Raw genomic sequence first — 27,874 nt, 5'->3', positions numbered from 1 at the left:
ATTTTTCCTATAAAATAAGTTAATACTATTTCTCGTGCAATCAGCTTCACTGTTCTCCTTGGCTGGCCTACAGTCAAAAAGACCTACAACATGACACGCGGTTTGACAGAGGTTTTGGGCTTTTCCCCACCACTGGCAGGGAAAGGGATATCCTAAACAGCCATCTCACACAATGCAACAGGGATGGAAAGCAACAGTACTAGTACTGCTGAGCTCTGGGGGTTACAAAACCATCGTTAATTACATCCAAGATAACCTGAAGCTTTAGGGTGCAAGGAAAAAATCTTTTTCCTCAGTTGTAGATGCTAACTGGCATCAGCTAGGACAATTAAGCTTATAGGCAAGAAGAAAATCCAACAAGCCAACAACTGACAAGGAATATATAGTTATTCCTCTGAGGCCTATGCTGTTCAGTATGTTCATAAGGGACCTGGAAAAAGGAGTGAAGAGTAAGAAACAAAGTTTGCCATAATATTAAGATATTCAGAGCAACAGAAGAGCAGTAAGAAAACCAGATGGCTATGAAGAACTGTAGGAAGACTTCTTAAGGCTGAATGACTGGCAAGAGGAATTTAGTGAGGAAAAATATAAAGTGATATACAAGGTAAAAAAAGACAAACTGACATCTTAAATGATGTGCTCTGAGCTGACAACACCAATTCAGGAACAAGATCTATGGGGTACAGTAGATAAGTCCACGAAAATACCAGCTTATGCTTCCTGGAGATCAAAAAAGCATCAAATTATATTATTGGGAAGCAGTAGAACATAAAGCCGTAATTATTACATCACTGTCTAAACGTGCACCTTGAATAATGTAGCTCTTATCTCCGCAACAAAACAACAGAACTAGAAAAGTTTCAGAGTAGGGTAGCAAGGAGAATGAAAGGCTTGGAGTTACAGCTAAGGAATTACTCAGTAACGTAGGACCCCTCAGACTAGAAGGGAGATGACAAAGCTTGATAAAATCATGAGCAGGCAGGAGTAGGTGAATTACTGAACCTCTTGCCAAAGGCTGCTCTGAGTAATAAAGTTTACATAGGTTTATGGAGAGCCTAAGAATTCATGGAAGATAAATTCATGGAAAGATACTAAAAACACAAAAACTGTCTGTCTCAAGATGCTTCTGAACTCTGAATACATAGCGGATGGGAGGGAGTACTTAGGCAGTGTATCACACATGCTTGCCTACTCTTTTATGCTTTGCTTCCCATACACCGTCAGCAGCTATCGGAGAATTCTGGCATAGATGGACTTTTGGTCTGTTCCATGGCAGCCACTTTTTTTGTCTTCAAGCAGTTGCCCTATTTGGACTGCAAAGACCGCTTCAAACGCATCTTCCTTCAGTAGGCATGACAACAGAGCCCGTGTAGATAAAAAAAAAAAATCCATCTCAGTGAAGAAGAGCATATCCTCTGTTCACAGCACTACCTCAATGGATTTGAGCCTATGGCTGAAGGGAAAGGGCAAAGGCTAGCTGCCTTCTCTCAAAACCCTACACAGAAATGGCAAGAGCCAGCGTTACCACTCCTCAGGGCTTTGGCTGGTTCTGAGATTTCAGATCAGAGAACAGAAAATCCTGTTTCGAGGTGGCAGAAAATGCTATTATTTTCTCTACATAAAGTTCTGTGACTCTATTTGCAATGTTTGGTACTAATATGAAAGATTTCTTCATTCTCAGACACTGTAGCAAAAAGCTGTAAAGTTGAGCTGGAGCCTTTGTTAAGAGGACCTAGAACTTCCTCTGAGCAATTTAGTTTAAAGTGGCTACAGCTGACCTCTGTTAGTCTCCTCTCTCTCCACCTATAGAGATATGTGGGTTTTTTCATTGAGTAGGCATCCGTTCTAGATGGCACCATCTGCAACAGGTCAGCTACAGTCAAAGTAAAGCACACCCTGCTATGGTATCCTGGAATCTGAAAACAGCACAAGTAATAAAAGGTAGATTTCAAATCACTACCATAACATTTTGGTTTATTAACATAAGTGAAAAGTACTTTTGTTTCCTTTCTTGCTGGATAATTTAAATATTAATGCTCACAGTATAGTCTTTAGAAAACCTGTACCAAAAAAACTCCTTTAAAAGTGAAGTTTGATTTGGTCAGACCTCCTATGCTTCTGTGTTAAAATTAACAAAAACCTCCCCTTCCAGGCTGTTTGGGCAGGCTGATGAGTAATAGCAGCATAATCTGTAGTGTTTTTGTAACAGATGGCAGGCATCCTCACTCTAAAACCACTCAGTAAACAAATGGTTTCTGAGTTGTAGTTAAAATTGGACAAGGTAAGGCACAAAATTAGTTGGATATCATGCCTTACCATTATGCACTCCCCTCCTCCTTGGTAGGGATTCTGAAAACACATTGACTGCACTTTGATGTAGGCTTTGTGGGCTAAGGCACAAGGTGTTGAAGGGCCATCATCATGCCCTGGAACAGAAGACGGTTAAGAGGTCTTAGTGACGCACACTGAGAGACTGTGACAGCATCATCAACCTAGAATTCACACTGCTTCAGCAATACATCTACATAAAGCTGAAATACTTTTGATCTGTTTAGTCACTTCCACCTGACCCAACTTCTTTTTGTGTGACTAGAAATCATCATGTGAAAGGGAACAAACGGAGGCTCAATACGCAGAGCGTTTCATCAGCAGAACTCATCAGTTCTAACTTCCCGTACCTATCCCGCACCTGCCCCTCCATGCACGCACATTCGTACGAATTGCCACAGTACCTCAAATTATCAGGTTCTCAGATTAAACAGGATACCAACCCTGTGGAAATTTTTAATTTTTGTAACTGCCTCTCCTCATTTTCCACCCTGAAAATACTGGGTATTTGAAAATATTTCAAAACATGGAAAAGTCTCATCAGCTGCAGCAAAGGACTTGGACCTCAGAGAGGCCATTCTGAGCTTACTCCTTCCAAGAGCTTTTGCAGGATGCACATGAATCAACTTGAATCTTACCCTATTTTTGGGTAGGAGCCTTCTGCACTGTCTTGATTACATGCAATGATAATCCTTCTATGTGTGGTCATCTGAAGTCATATCTTTACTATTGCACACCTGTGCCGTTCAGCTGAAGCTGATGAAGCTTTGGTAGTTAGAGGAGGAGGAGCACACTCATTTTGGTTCTCAGCTATTCACTATGCAGCTGTGATGAGGAGTCTCCTTCAGGTTCTCCGTGTTTCTTCTCTTTTTTAAGGAATGAAATCTGTTGTGAACACCAAACTTCATTCACAACATATATCCAAGAGCTTACTAAGCAGTCATTACAGTGTGATTGGAATTGTTGGCTTGTTACTTGCAGTATATACTGTGATACTTTTTATAAGACCTACTTCGCTGCCAAGAAGAGCCTCCCTGCTGCAAACACTGAGACTGATAACTGGCTAGACAGCCATACATACACACACTGGCTGTCTTACAGCTAAACAGTTTCAGCTGAAATGACAGCAGTTTTTCTTTGAAAAGTGAAGAAAAATGACAGCACTCCCTGTCTTTTTTGAAGGCAAAGCTGCAACAAATCAAATCCAAGCAGTAACATGAGTTTTAACAAAAAACTTCTCACTGGAAATCCTGTGGCACTCTCTGAATGTCTGTCTTCTCCACAGCTTGTTGCTGACTGGCACATACACGATAGCACTGAAATACCAAGAAGCACGAAGGCTGTATTTGTGCTGCATGTACAATGCTGATATCAGTTTGACTGTAGTGAAAGAATTCCCCAAATCGTATGTGGATTACTGCTGCTGCCTAGAGGGAGCTGTGGAAACAACAGATCAATGATTTTTTTTAGCCAGCTACAGATTTGCAATTAAACTTGGCAATGATGTGTCAGTATAAAGCTGCAAGAAGTGTATTTCAATAATAGGTAAAATTAGGAAGGGTGGCTGACATGCTGGCAGATGTGCCTTCCCATTAAAAGTTCAGAAAGAAAAAAGGGTTTTTTTATTCCTTACATACACTTCTCTCTCAACAACTAAGTATGTTTTCACTCTATCTTTGATTTTTCATAAGAAGTCTGGCTACCTTCTTTTATCTTTATCCTCTGTGCTCTCTCAGTTTCCTTGTTACAGATTCTCCGTCTCCTCTCTCTACTATGGAAGGAACCCCATGCTCTACTCAACTAAGTACTTTACATTTACCATCTATTATCTGAAGTTATTTAAACTACATGGCAACATATACACAGCAACTTCATGGAGAAATTACAAATCTGTTTAGGGATATGACCACAATTTAGGACAGAAAATTAAAGCCAAAAGATATTCTGAATAAACAGTAGCTTGATCTGCTAAAATTAAGATCTGTTCCTCTCTCCCTCTGCCCCCACCCAAAACCAACTTAAGTGATATGTGCAGAAGCATCTGCAACGTGAATATATTTCTTTTTTAGGTAACCAATTTTTAACATCAGTATCATCATCACACTTATCAAGCCTTTTGTCAACTCTCTACACATACACAGAGTTTTACTAGATGCTGCTTTAATGTTTTAAGATTAAAACTACTTATTAAAATCACAGACAAATTCAGTCCACAAAAAACAGCATGTCAGAAATAATACTCTCAGCACTAATGCTTTGTCTTTGTCAAAAGCTTGGAAAAAAAAGTAAGCTCAGAAGAAAAGAGCTTCCATCCTGCAAAAATTGGAGTTTTCTGAAAAAAAGGCAAAACCTACAGAACAAAACCTACAAGCACAATTTCCACAGGGTAAATTCTGTGATGCATCCTTTTCAGAAAGGCTGTACTCTACAGAACACTGTTTCCCAGAATATACCACCTGTTGAATCCAGACAACCCACCTGGAATCAGCCAGTTGTTCCTCTGAAGGGAAAGGTCTGTACGAAATCCTCGTACGGCAGGGCACGTGAGGAGTCCTATCTGTCAAGACTTTGCAGCAGGATTCCTAGGAGAAATGGGAATAAGCATTTGGAAAAATCAGGAAGCCAGGCAGTTGGACAGAAAAGACTGCCTTCCTTATTTTGCTAGCCTAAACCATTTTCTGCATCTCCAGCTAGGAAGGAATTTTCTTTTCCTTGACATTAAATCCTGCCAGCTCCTGCACTTGGAAAGCAATATCCCAACTCTCTTGGAATTCAGATTTGTCTGGGCTTGTCTGCAGTACAGTTCTGCTTTATTTGGCACCTCTTTTCTACCTTGACAGAATCATACGTCCACATGTAACACACTTTGTGCTATAGGATTTTTTTATTTTTAAAATTTAATCATAGTCTTTGGTTTGGATTTGTTATTGAAATATACTTATCCAAATTGAATTGACCACTTTCTGGTTTTAATTTCAATAACTTTTTGCTGACAAAATTTAACTAAAAATGAAAACAAAAACTAGAAAATAAAAACTAGATATATATAACCTGGTTATATATTTTTTTTAAATAGTTATCACTGAAAGTGATTTTATAATACCAGCTTCTCCAATATCCATCTTCAGAGAGGTGATTTTGATCAATGGACACGAAAGGGCAACACAGTATCATTTTCAGTTACTTATTCCCTCTCCATATTACCTCATTATTTCAGGCAACCCTCTTTCAGGTCATGCAAGGACATACACGTTTATACTATGTAAAAAGATGTAATTGCACAGGCATTTCACACAAAAAATATTTAGGAAAGTCTTCACCCTCAAGAAAAGAAAACTGTCATAAAACCACATTTCTGAATGTTATATATCCACACTGAAGGTCAAAAGTAGTTCAACTGCAGTTCGTTTGACTGCATTATAGATGTCATTACATCTGAAAGAATTAGAGTGGTGTTGGCATAATCCCATTAGTAGTGGAAAAAAATAGTTTGAAAAAAGAGCGAGTCTGTTCTGAAAACAAGCAGCAAGACCTTCAGTCTTTAACAGGGTATTTTACAAACAAAAGTTTGGGTTAAAAAAAAAACAAAAACAAAACACGAACTCCAAAGCTGATACAGTTTAAGGCAAGTCGTAAGGAACGATGTGCAGTTGAAACTAAATGGGGATATAATGAAAGCTATGCTAATAGCCCAAGATTCTTATCTTCTCATACCTCTACAATTAAAATAATAAAGCCATAAAAAAATCAAACGGATTAAAAAAAAAACAACCAGGTATTTTTAAAATATGCTTGCTTTTGCCCCCAAAATATTCTTGAAATACTTTGCTCATGCACAGCTGGGAGAGCACAATTAACACTCACAATTATAATGTTCTCATCTTTCCTCACAGGGAGGAAATCCAACTTTTTGTGTGTTTTACCTTGAGTTTGCTACTAATTCGTCAGCATTCTGCTTTCCCTCCTTTTTTTAGAGTCTTTTTGAAAACATCTTGTCCAGAACAACAGGTAATTCTTCCAAGCTGTATTTTTTTTCTTACACAGTATGCAAACTCAGACAGCAACCATCTTTTTTGGTAAAACATCTTAATTTCTGATAGTTATTTATCCAGAATCATCTCCAAATTATTTTTAAGATGACAGGTAAGGCAAATTTTATGGGAAAAGCAGTACTGTTTTTCTTCAGACTTGCCTAAGTGTTAAGGGCTGGAGGGCAAGAACAGTATTAGGACAAAAAACAACCCCTCAAGCATTAGAAAAAAAATACGACTCCTTGTGATTCTTGCTTTGCTATACCTTTACACCACAATAGCTAAAAGATTACTTTAAAATCACCGTGTTCCAGAATACAACCCCCTATACAGACAGTATAGCCTATAGCTTACATTCTAATTATACTTAGAATTTCAAGTTCAAAATTTACATTTAAAAATAAATCTCAAGACACTCCTGTTAACCAGGAATTAAAAAGATGTCACCTGCTTACACTAGAAAGCAATTCTGTCAAATTGGTTTCACTGATGAAGACAAAACCTTCATGATCAGCCAGCTCTCATCCAAGAACTCTGTTTTACTTCTTGATGTTTTCTTGCATTGCCATTTACAGGGCTAACATTCAGACAGCACACCAAGTTATTCAACCAATCTCATCTCAAGATCTAAGTCTCAAGTTACTATAGGGAGAAAATTCTTAAATAAATATGGACGTCTGGCCTCAATATTAAAATGTTAATTCTTATAACATTGTGATGATGTTAAATGGAAAGTCTGCAAGGCAAACTCAGCAGGTAGGTGACAGTGAAGTTACCTGCGCATGATGAAAATAAACTCAGAATCTTCAGTGTTATTCTATAATAGTCATTGAGCCTCATATATTAAACAAATGCACATGCAAGATAGTAAATGAAGTGGCAAACATTTTTAAATAACATCTTTAATTAAAGTTTTTGCAAAGGCAAAATATTAAACTTAAAATAGGTCTTAGTACATCAAAATACTAAGTTCTCTAATCGTATTCCAAGCATGGCCTTTGAAACATAATATCCTGTATATCACAGAGGAGCAACCTTGATCTGCAATTGTACAGAATGAATTTTACAAACATAATAAATATATTTACCCCCTTACACATAACAGTATATGTACAACAGCAGTTGACAATAGTAGCTCAGAACAGCAAAAAAGGATATTCCCCCACTCCGCAATCTATTGGTACTCTGGAACATGTCTCATTGGATGACTGTACATATAGCTAACCCAAGGTAGTTAGTTCTTCCGCTTAAAAAAAAAGCTGCTTTTGTTCCACAATGTCCTATCCACCAAATAATAATTAAAAGACACACTGCATGAACTGCCTGAAAAAAAAGTAGACAACAGGGAAACCAATGGACTGGTTTTTAAACATTTCCCAACTGATCACAGCAATGGGAAAACGAGACTTTAAAAATGCCAGACACCAATATGTAACAATGTGCAAGTTTCTTCATCTTGCAGAGTCACTAATCTCAAAGTCTGGAAAGAATTCTAATTTCAGTCAGGGTGTGTGGGTGGGGTGGCAGATAACAAACCCCACAATGCTGTGTAAGGCAGCACAGTATCAATCCAGTGTGCATTATCCTAAAACCACTGTTCGTTTCCTGGACAACTTATTGCATTCTATTAAGGAAGTTTTTGCTTTGCGGGAAATTTTGGAGGGCTTTATTGTTTTTAAAGGAGCTTCTTCAATTGAAAAGACTGAATCAAAATGAACTTTAGTTAACAAGGTCTCTAAGTCCTTCACTGGAATTAAGAAATTTTACTCTGGTAGTGTTACGTGGTGGACATAATTACAGCTAACTGTCAAGAGGTGGAATTATTTTCAGACTCAATGAAGCTTCCTTTATCACTCCTAATTGTGCAGCAGAAATAGAAAAAACATTTATAAAAAAATCTGTTACATGACACAACATGTTCTTTGCTCTTTTCTAGAAACTGTGCTTCAGAATCACGTATCATATCCTTGGTAATAAACTCTGACCACAATTATCACTTTAAATCATGTTTAGAAAACTGAAAGATGTTCAAATGCAACTTGTGAATACAGTGCAGGAACAAGGAGTATGAAGCCTCAAAAAAATCTTGTTCCTAACCAGCAACTGAGGGGGAATAAAAACATATTTTATTTAAATAGTCCAATATAAAGTTCCCTATGTGACTAGCTTTTCTCTATTGTCTCCTTAACAGAAAACATATTTCAATTTGTTTTCAACTTAGATGTTTTAAAATGATTGCACACACTAAAACCCAACAGAATTGGAGCAAAAAATTTGCTTTTCTGATTGAAGCACTGCAAGAAATTTACTCTCAGGAATCAAAAAAAGTAACTCATACTGGCAAAACAGGTATTCTGCAAACTGAAAAGGCACAAGACTCCTAATTTTGCCCAGCTGCTCTACAAATTTCCATCAGCCACCATGGTTATAATTATGAAGTTATCCTTCCCCATTTTTTCCATCATAAAAAGGTGCTCCATTATCTGTGCAAATTTTAACATAAGCCCTCTTGAAATCATTAATTGTTTCCATAATACTAAACTATTTAAATGGAGGGGGAAAAAAAAAAACAAACAACCCAACACAAAAAACCCCTATTTCCAAGGGTGGGGGAGGAAGTAATTTATGAACTACGAACATGGGAATCCCTTGCCCATTCTGAAAGGAATGGTTTCTTTGGAACCTAATGAAATGGTCTGTTCAGTTACATTGTTAAAACCATGATTAAAAATTCAAGTACAATAATAAAATTAAGCAAACTACATTCTTACAGCAAGCTGCTACAATAAAATGAAATTAAAACATGCTTTTTGATTTAAAAAAAGGAACACTTGATGTAGCAATAAGAGCACTGTTTGGTATGTTCACGTTTGACTGGCTTTCCAAAAACTTCACAGGTATTTGTATTTGAAGATAGAACTTCTTATCTGAAAAGCATACCATACAATTAGCTTGCAAGACATTGTGCAAGTTCAGAAAGCTTCTAACATCCTTCAGAACAGGCTAAGCTTATGATACCTTTTTCTGCTATCCCTTAAAAATAAATAAAAAAGCTATGCAGCTTCCCGTATACATATGTGAGTGAAAAAATCACTAAGATGTATGAAAGCAAAGTGTTGTACAAGTAGTCTGGTTTCCAGGAGTACAAACAGGAATCTATAGCTAAAGGGATTTTTTTTTCTTTTTATTGGTTTTGTTGTGCAGCATTACGGGAATTTTTCTGAAGTCCACTATTTAAGACTTAATTATATGGAAAAGCAAGGGAAGGAATTAGCTGGTACATTATTGAGTTCATTGCAGTTGTACATAGAGGTGTCAACAGTGGTAAAAAAAATAAAAAATATCTGCTTTGTTCAGAAGAAAGCAAACATCAATCTGTTTGAGATACTGAGAAGCCTCAAGCCAAAAATGCTCTAGATGATGATTCCATTACTTAAAAATGAATTAGAAGAAATGTCAGTCAACTTTTCAAAACGCTTATGTATGTAGATGGCTTACTAACAACCATATGGCTCCAGACATAGCCTACAGGCAGTTTTAGTCTGTACCAATGAGATCACAGGTATACAAAATCACAGCGAAAAACCCCTCTTTACAATGTGTTTTGAGTTTTCTACAAACTACTGAGATTATGAACGCACTTGGAGGCAAGTAAATCAGAATAAAATTATAGCAGTCATTATGTACTGCTAAAATACACTTGTAACTGTTAAATAATATTTTAAAAGTTTCATCCTCAAGCAAAAAAAAAAAAGGTCAGAAATCATGGTTCAAATGTCTGCTTCTGAAACCCTTCCCCAATTTAGTTACATTATCTTCGCTGTGTCCTTTTTTCATCATCTTTCCAAGCACCCAATTAAAGAATTTTTTTTTTAAATGCTGAGCCACATGAACAATCCTTCCTCAACAGTTTCTGAAGTATAATGCCCATTCCCTCTCCTCATTCAAAAGTAACTGCATTTCTGAAAGCATGGTTTGCAAGAATAACCTATGCATGAAGAAAAAGTGTTCACTTCTCAGGAGAGGAAAGGAAGAAGGGGGGAGTAACCTTGTTGCTTTCCATGAAAAAAAAAACCAAAAACACCACAAAACCACACCTCTGGAAAAGGCAAGTGAAAATGTGACTACACAAGGTTTAGTGCATCTGACTGCTTGATTTTCTGTTACCAAGACAGTCTGAAGATACTCTAACAAAATCTGTGTTCTCAACGCTGTGCAGCTCTCTTCATTAAATTACATGCCATATCTCTAAAGTTTAGAGATATTAACTGCTGCAGGTAACTTATGGCTATACTTTTCAGTAAAGCAGATCTTTGATTAACAGTGTTGCAGTCAGGATGTTACAATTTTTATATGATTTTCTATATTAAAAATTTAGTCATTCTTGGGGTCTGCTGAATTATTTGTGGATGTCTGGACTACACGTGTAAAAAGCAGATGAAGGAATGCATCTATTATACCATTACCTACACATTTGAGTCAAAAGGTCTCCAAAGCCTTTTAAAAAAAATTAAAAAAAAAAAAAAAGCAACAGAAACTGTATTATTCGTTTCAGTTCAGTGATGCTGAACCACCACCAAACAGCAAGGATATAATTAACAAGTTAAGTAATCTGACTTTTGGGGGGGGAGGAGATTCTGGTGCTTAGTACTTAAAAAATACAGCCCTAGCTAAAAGGTATCACTTACATGAAATTAAAAATATTTTGCAATATAAATGATCATTTTACCATTTGTAGCTGCTAGGAAGAACAACCTGCTTACAGGGAAATTAATTGAAAACAACAAATAGATATAATAATTAATGAGCATATCAGAATTAAAAATATTTTCCTTATACAAGTTATTTAAAATTTAACACCTTAATTCTTACCCTTCTGTACAAAGCTTGCACGCAGTTTAAGTAACATTCTGACCATCCTCACTACCAAAAGGAAGTGTTCAAAGCAAAGATTTGTACACACAATAAGCATTTTCAGATTAATAATCTATCAAAGGGAAGAGTTCCTTCAATCAGTGGAAGAAGTATTTTAAAATCTTAAATCAAGGGAAGAAGGGGGGGAACAAAGCCTTACATGCTAAATACCAGCTGTAGGTACCTGTATGTAGAATTGATAATTAAGGTATTCCTAACACACAAAACCAGCTCCCAGACAATGCTATAGCTGCTACAGTCCATGGCTTGCTCATCTGAAGTAGTGTCTTTGTTGCCACGTTTTACCTTTGTTCCAATACTTTTGTTTATTTCTGATGTGCAGATACACATTTTGGTTGGAGTATAAGTCCAAGTCTCAACCTTTCCTGCTTTTAATTTTTTTTTTTCCTTTTACAGGGAGTTTGTTTGTTTTGTCTTTTAAAACTTCACCATTCTGCGTCCCCAATGGCTTTGGAAAATACATAATCTCTTCCATTAAGATTCATTATGCCATCTTTGAGATGAAATTTCCATTTGTTTTTACTTCTATGGATCTAAAAAAAAAAAAAAAAAAAGGGGGGGAAAAGTTGTACTATTACTCTGCATCAGAAATAGATAATAATGCATAAGTAAATTATAAGGGCAAGAAAAAAATGAAAATAACTATTAGACATATATTACTAAATTACTACAAATATCTTGAGAAATCAATTCTGCATTTAGCTAAGAAAAACAAAAACTAATTATGCATATAGCAGTATTTTCTCTTTTCATTTTTTAAACCAGGGAAAGCAACTGCCACAAAACCATGCAAGCACAGAGGCATTCCAAAATCCAAAGAACAAAGTCCATTTTTAGAGGTGGCTGAAAAGAAAGAGGAAGAGAGATATATCCACCTGTGCTGCTCTGATTTGATTAAATTATCTTTGATTACAACAGCCATAAAACTCCACTCAAAAGACAGAAATCCCCATTTCAACCACTGTAACAGAAAGACTTAACATTTTAAATCAACATTTAAAATCCTGAAAGGGTCAAACACTAAGCTTTATTATTTGCACCTCTGGTCTAAACTCCATTCTGCATGAAAATTAGTTTGACTGTGTTATGTGTAGATAGATAGCAGGCCTCTTCAACTTTCTACTTCTAATACTAGAGTTTGACTCTGGGTTTCCAAAAGCTAAGTTTTGATTGAAAGGCAAGTGAACTACTTACAATGTTTTTAGTCTGAAAATCTCTATGGTACAAAATGCACAAGCTGATACAGAATATATGTATTAGTCTTACATGCAAGAATTTCTCCTCAACAATGAGTCACTGTATATTATTTACATCTCAGTTGAGAAAAGTAACATCTCTGGTATTGGGGATGATGGCACAAAGCTCCAACTTCAACTTACAGTCTTCCTAGTTAAAATACTGGCCCCTTTAAGGCTTTGTAAAATAAATAAATAAAATAAATAAATAAAATAAATTTGTAAGATTAAGCAGGGAGATCAGTCCAGCTATTTGCATCAACTCAAGAAATACTGAGGGGCGTAGGGGGCAGGGAATAAGACATTAATTCCATTCTTGCTCCCCAGCAATTAAGCAGGAGACAACAAGATATGCAAAGAAAGCAAAGATCTTTCAGAAAACTGAAATGCTGTGCACGAGAGAAAAGATGATCATACACTTTTGCAGATAAAACATAAAAATGTAATTACACGATCTAAAAAAAAGTTTAGAAAATTTTACAAAAGGCATAAAAACAAGGAAGCCCCACTGCAATTTTTCGATTTCCATCAAGGACAGGAAGTATTATCTACCATTAGTGCTGTAGAAACAGACAATAAAGTAGCATCAGAACAGATATGACCGTAGCACTCTATCAATTATTAGTACTATTGCTTGGTCTGTGCCCACTTTAAGCTAAATAATCAGTGGTAACAGCAAATAAGTGAACAAGGAAAGGTCTGGCTTATATACTCTGCTTGCCCTTCCAAACGGCATTCAACAAAAGTTCCTCATCAGAAGCATTTGAGCTGCCATGAAGTAAGAATGAAGGTCCTCAGATTAATAAATAACTGAACAAAGATGGGAGAACAAAGATGGGAAAACAAAGGTAAGAACAATGTTTTTACTGTGAAACAAGATCATTCCAGACAAGATTTTTGCTGGCTGGAGTTTGTATGGTTTAAGAACTCACTAATCATCTAGAAAGTGACAAAACATCAACAGTGATAAAAAAGAACAGTTACTGAAGAGCCGCAGAACAATGTTACTGCCCTAACTCATTGCATAATAAAACAACGGTGGCATTCAATGTATATGAAGGTAGTAATGATGGAAAAAACAATTCCAACTTACATACATGGATAGAAAAAATGATGGGTTTGAATTGACAATTACAAGTCAGGAACGAGATCTCAATGTTCTAAGACTTTTCCATGAGAACATCAGCTCTGTGTTCAATGGGGTCAAAAGCACACATGAACTACTGCAGAACACTGCTACAATGTTTAATAAATTGAAGGTTCAGCTGCGATATGAATAACTCTGATTCTCCCTCAACCTTATCTACCTGTATCAAATAAGATACAGAATAAAAACAGATCTGAAGAATGAAAGCAAGAATAATCAAATGTTTGAACAGCTGTACAAATAATAACCACACAAAGTGTAACTCTGATTTCAAAGAGATGACTGAGGAGGGTTAGGATGATCTACAGTATCATAAAAGGCCCCAAGAAAGCAAAGAGGAAACTCTCCTCTAAATAAAAAACAAGGAGGTATCAGATGAAACTAATGGGTTAAAAAATGAAGTAATTATCCACACATCACATCATCCATTTATGAAATTTCTTGTCATACGACAAATTTTACAAAGATTTTAAAAATAATTAAATTAATTTCTGACAAATTCAGGGAAAAATCCTCTCCTGGTCATTTGATACAAAGCCACTATCTCTCCCTCAAGAGACAGTTCACAGAAAGATGGTAAAATGCTCTACATGAACACCACTACCTGTTTGTCCTTGTCTCACTGCTCTAGAGGCACCCTCCATCAGCTGATGCAGTACACTGTGCAAGAGGGAACTCTGCCCAGAACAACTGAGCTGATCCTGTGTGTTTTATAGAGACAAACTGAATGACTGCTTGGCAAGTGATGAAGTCCTTTCAGAGTACATGGCACTAGAGGTTAACGATGAACACTTCCCTACTTAGTTCACATTATTAACTTTTAAGAGGGTGAGGATTTCAGAGTAGTTCCTGTTGTTCAGCTTTAGCAGCTCCCAAAAAGCTTTTATGACTGCTATTCTGAGGTCACTCACTATCCTCACGAACTGCCTCAAAACTAAGATCTTTGGATTACAATCTGGAGTAGACAGATGGCTGGGATGTAGACCAATACCAGTTTCCTCTGTCTTAAATTCTCTGTTGAATCTGATGACAAGTCTAAGCAGAGTCTGGGCAAAACTGAAGGTTTTCTAACCAAGCCACTCTTTGCAATGTAGGAGTTTTTATCCAACAAGCTTACAGTTTTGGTTTTTTTTCTGCTTTAAAAAGGATCCTTATTCATGTTAGTCCAGTTAATCCATCACAGGAAAAGGAAGAAAATTCACACTGAATAATCTTTCTGCATACTACCTCAGTAAAAAGGTGTCTGATATCCTTTAAACATATTTAAAACAATTTCAGACATGGATGAATCCTTGCATATTCCAGGGCAAATACGCAAGAAGAAATTTGTCATTTCAGAGGAGGCAAGACAGTTCAGCATTTAAAACAAAATATGCAAAAGCATTCCGGATTGCCATTTCAGTAAAGAATGGATAGCACAGAAAGAACCTTCTCCTCTGGTAACTATTCTGTCATCAAGAAGAGATATTTTTAGAGATCAAGGAAGTTCCACAAGTCTAAATCATAATGACTACTTCTTCCATTCATGGCCACAGCAGATGTAGAAACTTACAACAGTTCACTTCTGAGCCCAGAGGACTGACCTTTTGCTAAAGGTCACAAAAAGATATGATGAAGAAAAAGAAAATGTAGCCAAATTTTTCTAAGCTTTTCTCATGACTAAGTTTAGTAGAAATATGTCACACAAACTTGTTTTAAAAACAAACAACAGCTAATTCTTATATTATTATTCATATTGTAATCTTTACAGATCTACCTGTACTTAACAGTCACAAATACATTACTTAAAAATTATGGCTTAATAGGAAGAACAGAGAAAGTAGAATTCTTGGATTCTGTTCTGTAGAGATTACCTTATCATACTGGCATACAACAACATTTTCCGTGTCGAACAATTCTTGTCCTTCCTCATCACTCACATCATCTTCACTGTTAAGTGGCTCCTGAAAGAAACGCATGCAAAAAGTTATGCTGGGTAGTAAGATCAGAGCTGTTACTTTAACTACTTACATGAAGCTACAGTCTTGTCTATGAACTACAGGACCTAAAATCCATTTGAGGTAAAGAAAATTAAGCTTTCCATCAGAGGGCTGATGTACATACACATCCTTCCTGCCCTCCATCCTGAGACTATGTCCTTACCAATTTTAGTCTGGAACTTCAGTGTCCAGACCAAATTCTGGGCACTGCAGCCTTTTTTCATCACAACCATTCTTGCTCTTTTACTGTAAATGTTCCGGTGCTTGCAATGTCTTTACAAAAAATGTATCATTATGCAGATATTAATTTTTCTAAAGCATCTAAGGAGTGGAAAGGTGACATTAGTCACATCACTCCCTTACCATTAAAAATAGAAACTCCATGACTTGTTCACATTTGATGTACCACAAACAGAAAAAGATCCCAACACATGCAGAAAGTTTTTACAGGAGGGGAAAAAAAAAAAAAGATGCTTTAAGATGATCTCACATAGATACATACAAAATAACTTCTCCAGACCTTCTAGAATGTATTTTCATGTCCCTTAAAAATTGCCTTGTTTTCTTTTTTCTTCCCCCCTTTCTGCTAACGCTGTTCCAGCAGAAATTTAAGGTTTTTTTTTCATCTCATGGAAATAACTAACATTTCAAAAGCTAAAACAACTTCTAATAAACAGAAAACAACTTCTCCAAAGTCTTCTGTACAATCCTCATCTTCCCACCTACACTCAAATACATAAGCTAAAGGAGGGAGTTGCCAGTGACAGAAGAGAAAGGTGTACTAGAGGTTCTAATTCCTTCCAAAGTAATGTTATATTTAAGTGATTTCAAAAGCGCTAAGGAAGTGGTCCACTCATTAAGAACTGCTGATGAACAATGGTAGCAAAAATAACAGGAGATCTCTGACATGCTGACAAGTAAGATTTTGGCATATTAAAAAAATTTCCACAAGAATGCTATCATTAAGGCACCATTAAAGAACAGTTAATATTTAAGCATGATGACGTATACTTAATAAGGCAACTATTAAAACACTCAAACTGACATCAATGCTGATCAATACAATAGAAAAGTGATGTGAACACAACCTGCAAGTTACAACAGACAAATACTGTTAGACACCACTGTAGATGTACTACAGAGAACCTTATTTAACTCCTTGATAAAAATTAATTTTACTGCATATACTGCATGGGCGACACAGACAGTGAAATGCTACATATGCTCCTCATATTGGCATTTTCAATGGAATCTTAAAATAACTGGAAGGGCTGCAGAGAACTGTGGAAGTGACATGACAGTTCAAAATGTGTTTTAGGGGTAGATTCAGGGAGTACCAAGTTTCCTGTCAGAGACTGAAATAACAGTACTCTTAGCTTATTAGTAACTGCCCGTCTCCTCCTTTTTTTTAAAAAAAAATTTGTATTCTTGTGGAGATTTTTGGTGCAACACAACAAAATAGTAAGAACCCCTGGCTCAAGTCTGCCACCAAGCAAATTCAAAGTCTAAATTAAGCATATATTGTCAAGAATGCAACAAGTTGCAAAGAATATACACTCCTGCTCCTATCTCTCACTTTTGTTAAATTGTAGTCAGATGTATTTCCAGAAGGTGCTTTATAATCAAATTTGAGTTCTCAGGCTTGTTCTAGTGTAACAGAAAGCAATGGAATAGTCAGTGAGATACATGTCAGATCACATCTATTGGTCCTCTCAGTGAACTAAATATATGCTCTCCTTTTTGTCAATCTTCCTAACACCTTGCTTTTGTATGCACTCAGTCCCAAGTAGAGTTGACTATTTCCGTTTGCTTACGAAGGTTTCATAATTTCATGGCTGACCTCTCCGTAACATCAGAAATATTACTGCCGAAGTTTTTAAAAGGTCATTCACAACAATTAACAGTTTTGACTATGTCCTCCACCTTTCCAAGTTGCATTTCAAGGTGCAATGCTAATACACACAGTTTCCACAACTTCAATATTGAAAATAAAGAACTTGAAGTACAAGGATAAAAGTTATATTCTCGAAATTATTGGAATATAATATTATTTGAAGCATATAGTTTTCTTTTAAATATTGAAAAAAAAAACCAAATACAAGCATGCTCCGATCTTCTGAAATAATGTTAAGTTTACCTCTTCAACTTGGCCATCTTCACCCCCATCTTTTTCTTTGTCTTCCTCTTCATCATCATCATAGTCTTCTTCCTCATCTTCTTCTTCTTCAGACGATGTGTCCCCTGCTCCATCAACTTGGAGAACAAGTGGTGCTTGTGGTTGTGCCTGTTGTTGTTGTGGTTGCTGCTGACCAGCTGCAGGAATCTGTGCTTGAGCTGGTGTAGGGGCAGCCACTGTTGTAGGTATGACTTGCGTTTTATTTCCTGTAAACAGGATCTGCTGAGGCTGAATAATCACTCCCGTCTGCTGGGAAATCCCTCCAGGGATAGGAGCCAAAACCTGATGGAATACCATTGCAAGTATTGTGACTGTTAACATAACAGATCACCACATCACTTACAGAAAACAATTAAAGCGTTATCAACCTGACTTGCACTGATCAGAGAAACAAGAGTTACAAATATTCCACCTATACCAGACACATAATTTATTCTTCAGCAAAGTACTACATCATGACTACATCAGTGGACAAGGGAAGAGCTATGGATGTCACCTATTTGGACTTATGTAAGGCCTGTGACACAGTCCGCTACAACATCCTTCTCTCTAAATCAGAGAGACAGGGATTCGATGGTGTGCTGGTTTTGTTTGGAGGGGGACGGGGGCAGTGCTACGGTAGCAGCTTCTGGAAGAAGCTGCTAGAAGTTTCCCTTTTGTCTGCCGGACTCAGCCAGGCCTACGGTGGACCCGCTGCTGGCCAGGGCCGAGCCAATTTGTGATGGAACGTTCAGTGATAACGCCTCTGTGAGAACATATTTAAGAAGGGGAAAAATTTAAAAAAAAAATTAAAAAAAAAAAAAAAAAAGAGTGGTGAAGAAGCAGAAGCCGGGGGCAGAGAGGGGGAGGCGCGAGCCTTGCGGGCCTTGCAGGCCTCACCCTCTCACTGGGCAGCCGACTGGGCCGGACTCGGCCCGGCCTGGCTGCAAGAAGTGGAGAGGAGACGAGATGTGAAGAGAACCTGAGAGGCATCTGCCTGAGCCGATTGTGAAGAATTTATTGTGAGAGGAATGGCTGCAGACGCCAAGGTCAGTGAAGAAGGAAGGGGAGGAGTAATGTTGCTCCCAGCAAGAGATTCCCCTGCAGCCCGTGGTGCAGCCCATGGTGAGGCCGGCTGTGCCCCTGCAGCCCATGGAGGCCCACGGAGGGGCAGAGATCCACCTGCAGCCCGGGGAGGACCCCACGCTGGGGCAGGTGGATGCCTAAAGGAGGCTGTGGCCCGTGAAGGGCTTGTGCTGGGGCACCCAGTTCCTGAGGGACAGCACCCCACGGAAAAGGACCCCACGCTGGAGCAGTTCATGAAGGACTGTAGCCCGTGGGAGGGATCCCACAGTGGAGCAGGGCAGGAACGTGAGGATTTCTTCCCCTGAGGAGGAAGGAGTGGCACAAAGTGACATGTGACTAAGTGTCCGTAACCCCCATTCCCTATTTACCCCTGTGCTGCTCAGGTGCAGCAGTACTGTACAACTGCAGTAGATGCTGCTAGATTCAAACTGGACATAAGGAAGAATTTTTTTACAATGAGGGTGGTGGAACACTGGAACAGGTTGCCCAGAAAGGTGGTGGAAGCCCCATCCCTGGAAACATTCAAGGCCAGGTTGAACAGAGCTCTGAGCAACCTGATCGAGTTGAAGATGCCCCTGCTCCTTGCAGGGGTGTTGGACTAGATGACATTTGAAGGTCCCTTCCAACCCAAACCATTCTACGAACATACCTTCTTTCACTACTCAATGTTCACTTTCTGCATTTTGCATTGATAATGTAAGAAAATCTACTGTTTTTTCCTTTCTAAAACGTTAGCACTACCATCACATTGGAGTTCCAAGCACAACAGAGGAAAGCTTAAATTCAAGTAAAAGATTATTTTTAAACCTTCTCTATAAAACATTTAACTTTAAACACTCTACAAATTGTTATTCATGCTTAAACTGCAGAACTGTGACATAATGCTGAATTCACCACAGTCTGGACACAGATTTGACCTTGTAGCTGAACAAAAATCCTTGTAAAACATACTGTATTAATTCCTAAAACAGCCAAAGGGGGAGTTTGGTTTAGGTATTCCATATGTTATGTGTCACAGAATCATTTTAACTGATAAACACATTTTTTTAAAGGACGTCGATTAGGATTATGCTAATAATATAATTGTTACCAAGGGACATACAAAAGAAATTTTAAACTGCAGCCAGTCAGAATTTGGCAAGAAAAAAAGTGACATTGAAAACGGCACTTCAAAACTGTTCATTTTTAAAAACATACACTTCTTAACACAATTTTTTAAAAATATACCATTTCTGACTTTATGTTCTATTTCAATTTCCTCACAAAAATGCAAGCCTCTTTAGTAATTACTATAGTATTTTTTCTTTCAAGTGTACCTATTAAAATTTTTTTCTTTACCTGCTGTATAACTGGTGCTTGTACTCCACCAGGCTGCATTTGTGGTATGACCTGCTGCTGTAGAACAACTTGCTGCTGTGGTTGAATGATATACTGAGCTCCATTTGCAGTCCTAACTACTTGGAGGATCTGGCCTGCAATAAGGTAAGTATCAAATTAATCAAATGTGAAAATGCACTTTTAAAATTATCTTAGTTTAGAAGCTTGTTTCCTGGAAGAACACTAATAACAATTAAAGGCAAGCATTTATCTTTCACTTTCACCAGTGAAAAGATACCATGCTGTAGCAGCTGGGTCAGAAACAAACAACTAATAAGACTGTTTACCATCTACATACCATGGTGAGGTATGCAATCCAAAAACATTTATATATGCAAGTCAAAGTCTAATCCTTTAACACAGCACAGTATTTTAAATATTAGCTCCCACTTACGAACATACCTCATGTTTCAAAAGACAGATTTCACACACAGAAAGACAAATGAACATACACTAAAATAAGAATATAGGTATTTCCAAGGTCCCATCAGATTATGTCCTTTCCTCAGATTCTTTTCCCTCTGATTACCACATTACAAGAAATTCCTCTATGCATAACTTTCTTTGCAATACTATTGTACATTTGCCTTTTTGAAGAATCTATCCTTACACTTATTATCCACCTCTCCTTTCTGTTCCCATAATGCCTATACTCTATTTTCTTTTATTATCTTACAGCTTTATCATGTTACATTTTTTCTCACTTCACAACATACGTCTAAGACTTACATACCTTTGGAGATGGCCTCCAACTCTGAAAAGCCAGAACTAAGATATATTCCAACATTAGTTTTTCACATTTCTAATCAGAAAGATGGAGGTGGAGAAGAAATTAAATTAGATAATGCTGAACTTCATACCTTTCCCTCAAAGACTGATTTTAGTTCCTGTTCTCCCTTCACAGCAAAATGCAAAGTCCTGTTTACTGAAATAACTAAGTATATCTGAAAGAAGTAACTATCATAGCCCCTTGTTTAAGAAAATACACTACAAATATTTGTAACTGAAGAAAAAAAATTATGACCATAACAAAAGTAACAAATGTGAGCTGCAGATTATTCTATGCTATGACAAACACAGATGTGCTTCTTTGAAAATTGGAAAGATTTGAATTTCTAGAACAGCTACACATTTAAATTGTATTTCAACTTCTATCCATTTAACATGCAAATGTTTAAAGCAGGGAGGTTAAGTCTCAGGTGATTCTGAGTAGAAAAGATTAATTACTCTGGCAAAAGCAGCAACTAATTCTAGAAAACGAGCTTTCTCAGATATGCTGTTCATATAAGTAGCAATTATATTTTAAGTGTTCAGCACGACAGTATTTAAAAATGATAAATCTATAAAATAAAATTAGCATTGCCAGCGAAATTTGAAATTCCACTGTGTGTGCTTAGCAGGTACAAGAAACTTTAAGACATTCCTCATCTGAAGTCACAGATAAAGTGATCCTGCTCTTTTACAACCAGCCTAGTATCTGAGCTCTGATCACGCATCACAAAGCTCAGAAACACACAAAGGGGAGAGAGAGCAACACCTGTCTTCTTACTTCATGCTCTTCTCTAAGAAGTGGGGAAAACTTGCACAGAATGCAATCCACACCACTGTTAGGTCAGAACTACAAGGTTCTTAAGACTAGCAAGTCAGTGAGCAAAAGAGTCCAGGAGTCTAGTGAAGAGATTGCACTACCTTGTAAGGGTGAGTTCCCAGATTCTGCTTTTTAACAATACATAGCAGGAAGTAAAACACATGATTTCTCCCTCCCAAGCCCCCTCAAAACCATTATTTGATCTAAATGTTAAGACAGTTACCTGAATTTGTAAGTATTTGCTGAACAGGAGTAACGCCAGCAGGGAGAGCCAACGTAGCTGCAGTGGCTGCAGCACTCTGAAATACAAGAAAAACTTTTTAACCACAGACATTACTGACAGTGTTTCATCTCACAACATACTGCCTGAAAATATGTACCTTTTTATTCCTGTTCACCATGTTTGCACACAAGTTTCCATGGCTATTACAATGCAGGCATTAATCAACTGTAGATTATACTACATATAAAAATTACTTTCCTTCTTCCTTAATAGGAAGAAGCTTGAAGTAACAATCACTAAGCTTCACACTTTAACCTGGCTCCACATGGTTTCTTGGTTTATGTGCAAGCTCAGCAGATTTTTTTTTCCTCCTCTGCCTTCTGTGCTGATCTACTAATAGTGTACAACACTATTGTTCATGTGACAACTTCACTTACACTTTTTCAAAGCAGCTAAAGATATGGGCCTACAAATCTGAAGAAACACAAGGTAATGAAGCAATTATCATGTTCGCCTGCCTTGTTTTCCTAAGGAGTAGTGATCAGGTTTGTGCTTTTCTTCATTCTGTAAATCATTAGCATTTCAAGTCCCGCATAACACAGCTCTTTTGAGTGAGTATATGCATACAGCGTACTGACTGTTCACAGAATGACTAGTTTTTTCTCTCAAGACAGCTGGTTAGAAAAGAAAGCTGAAGACTCTCAATGGGTAATGATTTGAACTTATAAAGAAACTGAATTCCAACACAATTACAGGAGCTCCAAATACAAAAATCTGCATTAAATCCTTAACTTGCAGAGGGAGAAAGAGGACTTCTCCAGAGACCTTTCCATCTCAAAGGTCCAACTTCAGCTGCATAAGGAAAAGCCTCCCTTTCTCCACTATAAAGGAACCATGGCTGATTACCCTTTGCTACTGAAAGGACTTATACTTTATTACTGGGTAGAGTGCACGCTTCCTGTTTCCGAGAAATATAATCTCCCTGTATTGGCCGGTCAATATAGCAGTTACAACTGCCAAAATTAGAGATCACTAAGCAAAACTGCAAAGTGCTTGTCTGCATCCTCACATCCCAGACAAAGGCAGATGAATAAAGTATCATTACACTCTGCCTTTTAAGATATTCAAGGTCTGTCAGACCCATTCTTTAATAACAACTTAAATGTTTCTAATAAACACACCCAACAATTTCAAATCAATTCTGTAACTGTTTACTGAACAGCAGTCTTCTGTGGTATACAATTAATCTACACTTTGACAGCAGCAGTTTTAAAAGCACGGCATATTCAATTTTGCAATACCCATCAACAAGATCCGAGTGAGACAGGAAAAAAAAAAAAAGTTTAACTTTGGACTTGAAAAGTTACAAATCACATTGAAATGGCTGTAAAGCATGTAAGACAAAGGTAGACATTAATGTGCTCTTGGCCTCTGGGTAAATCACGCTATTTGAGTAGTGAAGTTCAGGTTCTTCTCCACAACAAGGTCAGCAGGTAATGGAGAAGTGAAGGCTAAGCAAGCTGCTGGAGCTTTGACTAATCCTGAAACTTTGTTTCATGTGTTTTTACCACAAAAGTAGTAAGAATGTAATGAATCCTGGTCTTAATACACAAATTTAACTTGTATTAGCTATTGCTTTCATTGCTTTGCAAGCAATTTTTTTTTTTCAGTTGAGCCAGGGCATTTAAAGCAAGGTAAGATAATGAAAATCAACCTCTAGAGATAAAAACGGCAGGAAAAGGGTAAATGACTAGACTCAGTTGATGTTTCTTCCCACATCATGCAAATACAATATGCTTGCATCAGTTAACAGCATTGTATTGGTACATGACAAGCACATCATCATGCAGATTTGTACCAACAGTACCCCAATTTCTGATTTAAAAAAAAAAAAGAGTTTTGGTTAAACACATTTAAAGCAGAGGATCAAGGTAAGTCCTAGATTTGTTATCAAAACTAAAGTTCTGGATTACTGTTCCTAGACTGTCAGTGCTGCAGCAAAACTCAGAAAGATGGCAGACAGCATTACCAGTGTGTCTTAAACTACTTTTAAGATTCTGATGACTCAATACCAGATTTGTGTTTACTACTTAATTCAAAACAACTTACATAATGACACGTATGTATAAACATGTACGCATGTATAAACTGCTTTTCTTACCATGCCCGATGCATTCATGTGCGGTATCAGCTTGGAATCTGGCACAATAACCTGCTGCTGAGGTGCTAGGGGAAAAAAAAACAAAAACCATGTCATAAAAACTACGCAGTCTGCCCAAAATAACAACCAAGCCAGAATAATTTAGAAAGAACATCACCCAAACATCAGCTGAGCTTCATAACAAAAACAGGTACTAAGCAATCTCTGATCTTAATAAGTTTTACTCTCAAGACAATATTCAACAGCAGCTCTGAGAGGCGATATGGCCACTTTGTCTTTACAGATCTTATTTCAAGGGCTTCAGTAACCTATTCTGACCCTATCTAAAGCAAGATTTAAAATACATTTCTGAAATTAAAGGGACTGTTGATAAACTTGATGATGTCCAATATCAGAGTTCTCCAAAAACATCAACCAACACAGGTTAACTCTTGAAACAGACTTAAGCAAGGATTGCTGCAAGATGAAAAGTCTGTTAATAGGATACAGCAGTTAGCTTGAGTTAGGCCCAGTTAGCACAGCTGTTAGCATAAGCTCATAATCTTCACTGCCTTTCCAACGTAGCAGAAGCAGATGAAATATGATCAACCAACTGTTCCAAACAAAAGAATAGTTTTGGTATGCTAAAGGAAATAGACACCTACACTGTGCAAACAATCTGCTGATCATCTAGAAGTGCAAAAGGGTCCAAGTCTATGGAACAAGCAGGTTGCCAGTGCCAGTATCAGTGACAACAAATTTTAAAATGACAGAGCAATTTGAACAAATTGCCATCCACCAAGCATCCTCCATCCAATCCTATAACCAAGGACACTTAAGAATACTGGAGATAACTTCGAGTTTCTGGAAAAGATTTTGGGGAGGGAAGCCCCGCAACCTGGCAGAAAGATGTGAGGTAATCTTCCAGACTTTCAGGAAACCCAGGGAGGGCAAGAGAGTCCAAGGAAATCTCGTGACCGTGTGCCAGGAACACACACAGGACAGCAGGAATCACCATGCTGACTGTCCTGATCTCTCTCTGGGACTGCACTAGGTCATGCAAGGAATCTCCCCCATGGAACAGGGAAGTCAAGTATTTCACAAAACTGCACATCTGTGACTAAAGTGCTTTGATATCCTAATTTCATTTAGCCTCCACACTGTCATTTGGTCATAAGCCACAACACTGGGCAACAATCATAGAATGATTGAATGGTTAGAGTTGGAAGGGACCTTCAAAGGCCATCTAGTCCAACCCCCCTGCAAGGAGCAGGGACATCCCTGACTACGTCAGGTTGCTCAGAGCCTCATCCAGCCTGGCCTTGAACTTTTCCAGGGATGGGGCCTCCACCACCTCTCTATGCAACCTGTTCCAGTGTTCTACAACCCCCATTGTAAAAAAATTTTTCCTAATATCCAATCTAAATCTACCCCCCTCTATTTTAAAACCATTACACCTTGTCCTATCGCAACAGGCCCTGCTGAACAGCCTCTCCCCATCTTTCTTGTAGGCCCCCTTGAGGTACTGGAAGACCGCTATCAGGTCTCCCCAGAGCCTCCTCTTCCCCAGGCTGAACAGCCCCAACTCTCTCAGCCTGTCCTCATAGGAAAGGTGCTCCAGCCCTCTTATCATCTTCACGGCCCTCCCCTGGACCCTCTCCAACTGGTCCATGTCCTTCTTATGTTGGGGGCTCCAGAACTGGACACAGTACTCCAGGTGGGGTCTCACCAGGGCAGAGTAGAGGGGGAGAACCACCTCCCTCGACTTGCTGGCCACAGTCCTCTTGATGCAGCCCAGGATGCGGTTGGCCTTCTGGGCCGCAACGGCGCATCGCCGGCTCATGTTGAGCTTCTCGTCCACCAGCACTCCCAACCAGTAGTATTTATCTTAATTCTCAAATGAAATTGCATTGGTTTTCTTTAAATTACTAATGTAGAATACATAAAACAGTAACTACAAGAAAAAATACTGTTATGGCTAGCTAAAATATGCCTTGAACATCCACGTCTCCACAGTGTGCAATTTCTTAAGAACACAAAAATACCCAGCCGTTACGCTTTTCACTTAAAAACTGCTATTAACATGAAAAAAATCATCTCCTACATACACTCAGACTGTTACACAAGTATTTTTCACATCCTAGCATCCACTTATGCTAAACAATAATATATTTTTAAAAATTAATTTGCTCCTACCTCATGACTAAATTGTCGACTGCATATGTATACTGGCTTGAAACTACAGAGTTGATAGTGGATTTTTGACAGAATCCAAAAGTCATGTCTTCCGAAAACATGTTACGTAGTAGAAGACCAGGAGGAAGAATACAGCTTTTCCAAAATCTTCTTTATATGACTAACACAATACCAAGATATTTTTGGCCATGACAGCTATCCTGACTCATTAAATAGAGGCAAGTAGAGACAAAGTTTAACATAAAGACACAAGGTTATCCATCAGATAAATAACCTGCCCTAGATTTAGAATATCATAAAGAGTTGGTCTAACTTGAGAATTTTGCCAGAGAGATTAGAGAGTAAGTCTCACCTTGCTGAGACGCTGGAATAAGGACCTGTTGTGGCTGAGACTGCTGCTGCACAGTCTGCTGCGGCTGAGGTTGTGTGTGATGATGATGGTGATGATGCTGCTGTTGCTGCTGCTGCTGTTGCTGCTGTTGCACCTGCAACAAAAGCTGCTGCTCTTCTGAATGGAAGCCATCTACAGCCTTGGACTGCATCAGCTTGTTCTCCCACAGCTAGTTTGGAAAAGGAAAGAGAAATCTCTGTGTACGATTTTTACTCAACAGGATTTGTAGCAATATAAAGACAGCAGTTCAAAATCAAATTTGTTTTCACTGTTTATCTTGTGCAGTCTACTTAGCCAAAAAGCCCTTAAGCAAATACAGACTGAAGAGATTAACTCCACAGAGGTAATGTTTTAAGGAGAATAATTAAATATCCCTTGAGAATTGTCAATCCAAATTTAAGCTTTAACGTTCTTTCTTTCTTCCAAGTGTGGAAGCTTCATAACAACCCTAACAGAAGAGAGACAAACTGGTAACTTTAAATTAGGCTTCAAGTTTTCACTTCTCTACCTTCTTTCTTTCTTATCTCTTTCATCACAAAAATAATTCCTTATTACCGCTTTTCTCAAGCCATTTCTTCTTGGAACGCCTCAATAAAAGTTGCTTGAAGACTACTGCCTCATAACACAGTTCACCAGAAACTAACAGTACACCTAAGATAATGCCTCTGTACAAGTATTTACACAGTTTCTACCACGATATCAAATTCAGCTTCTCCAGCCCTTCAGTTCTTGATATCAGCAGACAAGTCTCCCAAGAATAGCCATAGATGCAAAAAAGAAAAAAAAAAGCAGCTCTTGCAAAAAGATAGCAATGCAAGTACTCTGTAATACATCAGAGTCAAAAAGACCACAGGCACCTAGGACTCCTGATTTCAAATCTTGCTTAGGGCTCCCTAAGCCTCCCACTTCAATACTTCTTTTTCTTTTTCCTTCTTATCTCTTTCCTCATTCAATATTTTCTGAGATCATTTGCAGAACCCGTCTATGAAAAAAACACCAAGATGCTTTTCTTGTAGCGCTCACTTGGTTTCCCCCAAGCCAGATCATGGTTTCACGGAAAAAA

The 27,874-nt window shown here is 37.8% G+C and overlaps 1 protein-coding gene across 1 annotated transcript in view; it reads right to left on the bottom strand.

Annotated features, from left to right (window-relative positions):
- Positions 1 to 7,231: 7,231 nt before the first annotated feature.
- The window catches only part of GTF2A1 (general transcription factor IIA subunit 1), a 29,299-nt gene continuing 8,656 nt past the window's right edge, over positions 7,232 to 27,874 (bottom strand). The window contains exons 3-9 of the mRNA XM_086749325.1: positions 26,773 to 26,980; positions 24,246 to 24,310; positions 22,085 to 22,160; positions 20,235 to 20,368; positions 17,793 to 18,113; positions 15,530 to 15,619; positions 7,232 to 11,827 (exon numbers count right to left, since the gene is read on the bottom strand). Of these exons, the coding sequence (XP_086605451.1) occupies positions 11,720 to 11,827; positions 15,530 to 15,619; positions 17,793 to 18,113; positions 20,235 to 20,368; positions 22,085 to 22,160; positions 24,246 to 24,310; positions 26,773 to 26,980 (1,002 nt within the window). The 3' untranslated portion in view covers positions 7,232 to 11,719. The remainder of the gene's footprint in view (positions 11,828 to 15,529; positions 15,620 to 17,792; positions 18,114 to 20,234; positions 20,369 to 22,084; positions 22,161 to 24,245; positions 24,311 to 26,772; positions 26,981 to 27,874) is intronic.

The sequence above is a fragment of the Chlamydotis macqueenii genome, chromosome 5 (genome assembly GCF_036417535.1).
Source record: "Chlamydotis macqueenii isolate bChlMac1 chromosome 5, bChlMac1.mat, whole genome shotgun sequence".
NCBI classification, from domain to species: domain Eukaryota; kingdom Metazoa; phylum Chordata; class Aves; order Otidiformes; family Otididae; genus Chlamydotis; species Chlamydotis macqueenii.
Note: the sequence above shows the minus strand (reverse complement) of the source record. Positions and strands in the feature narration are given on the sequence as shown.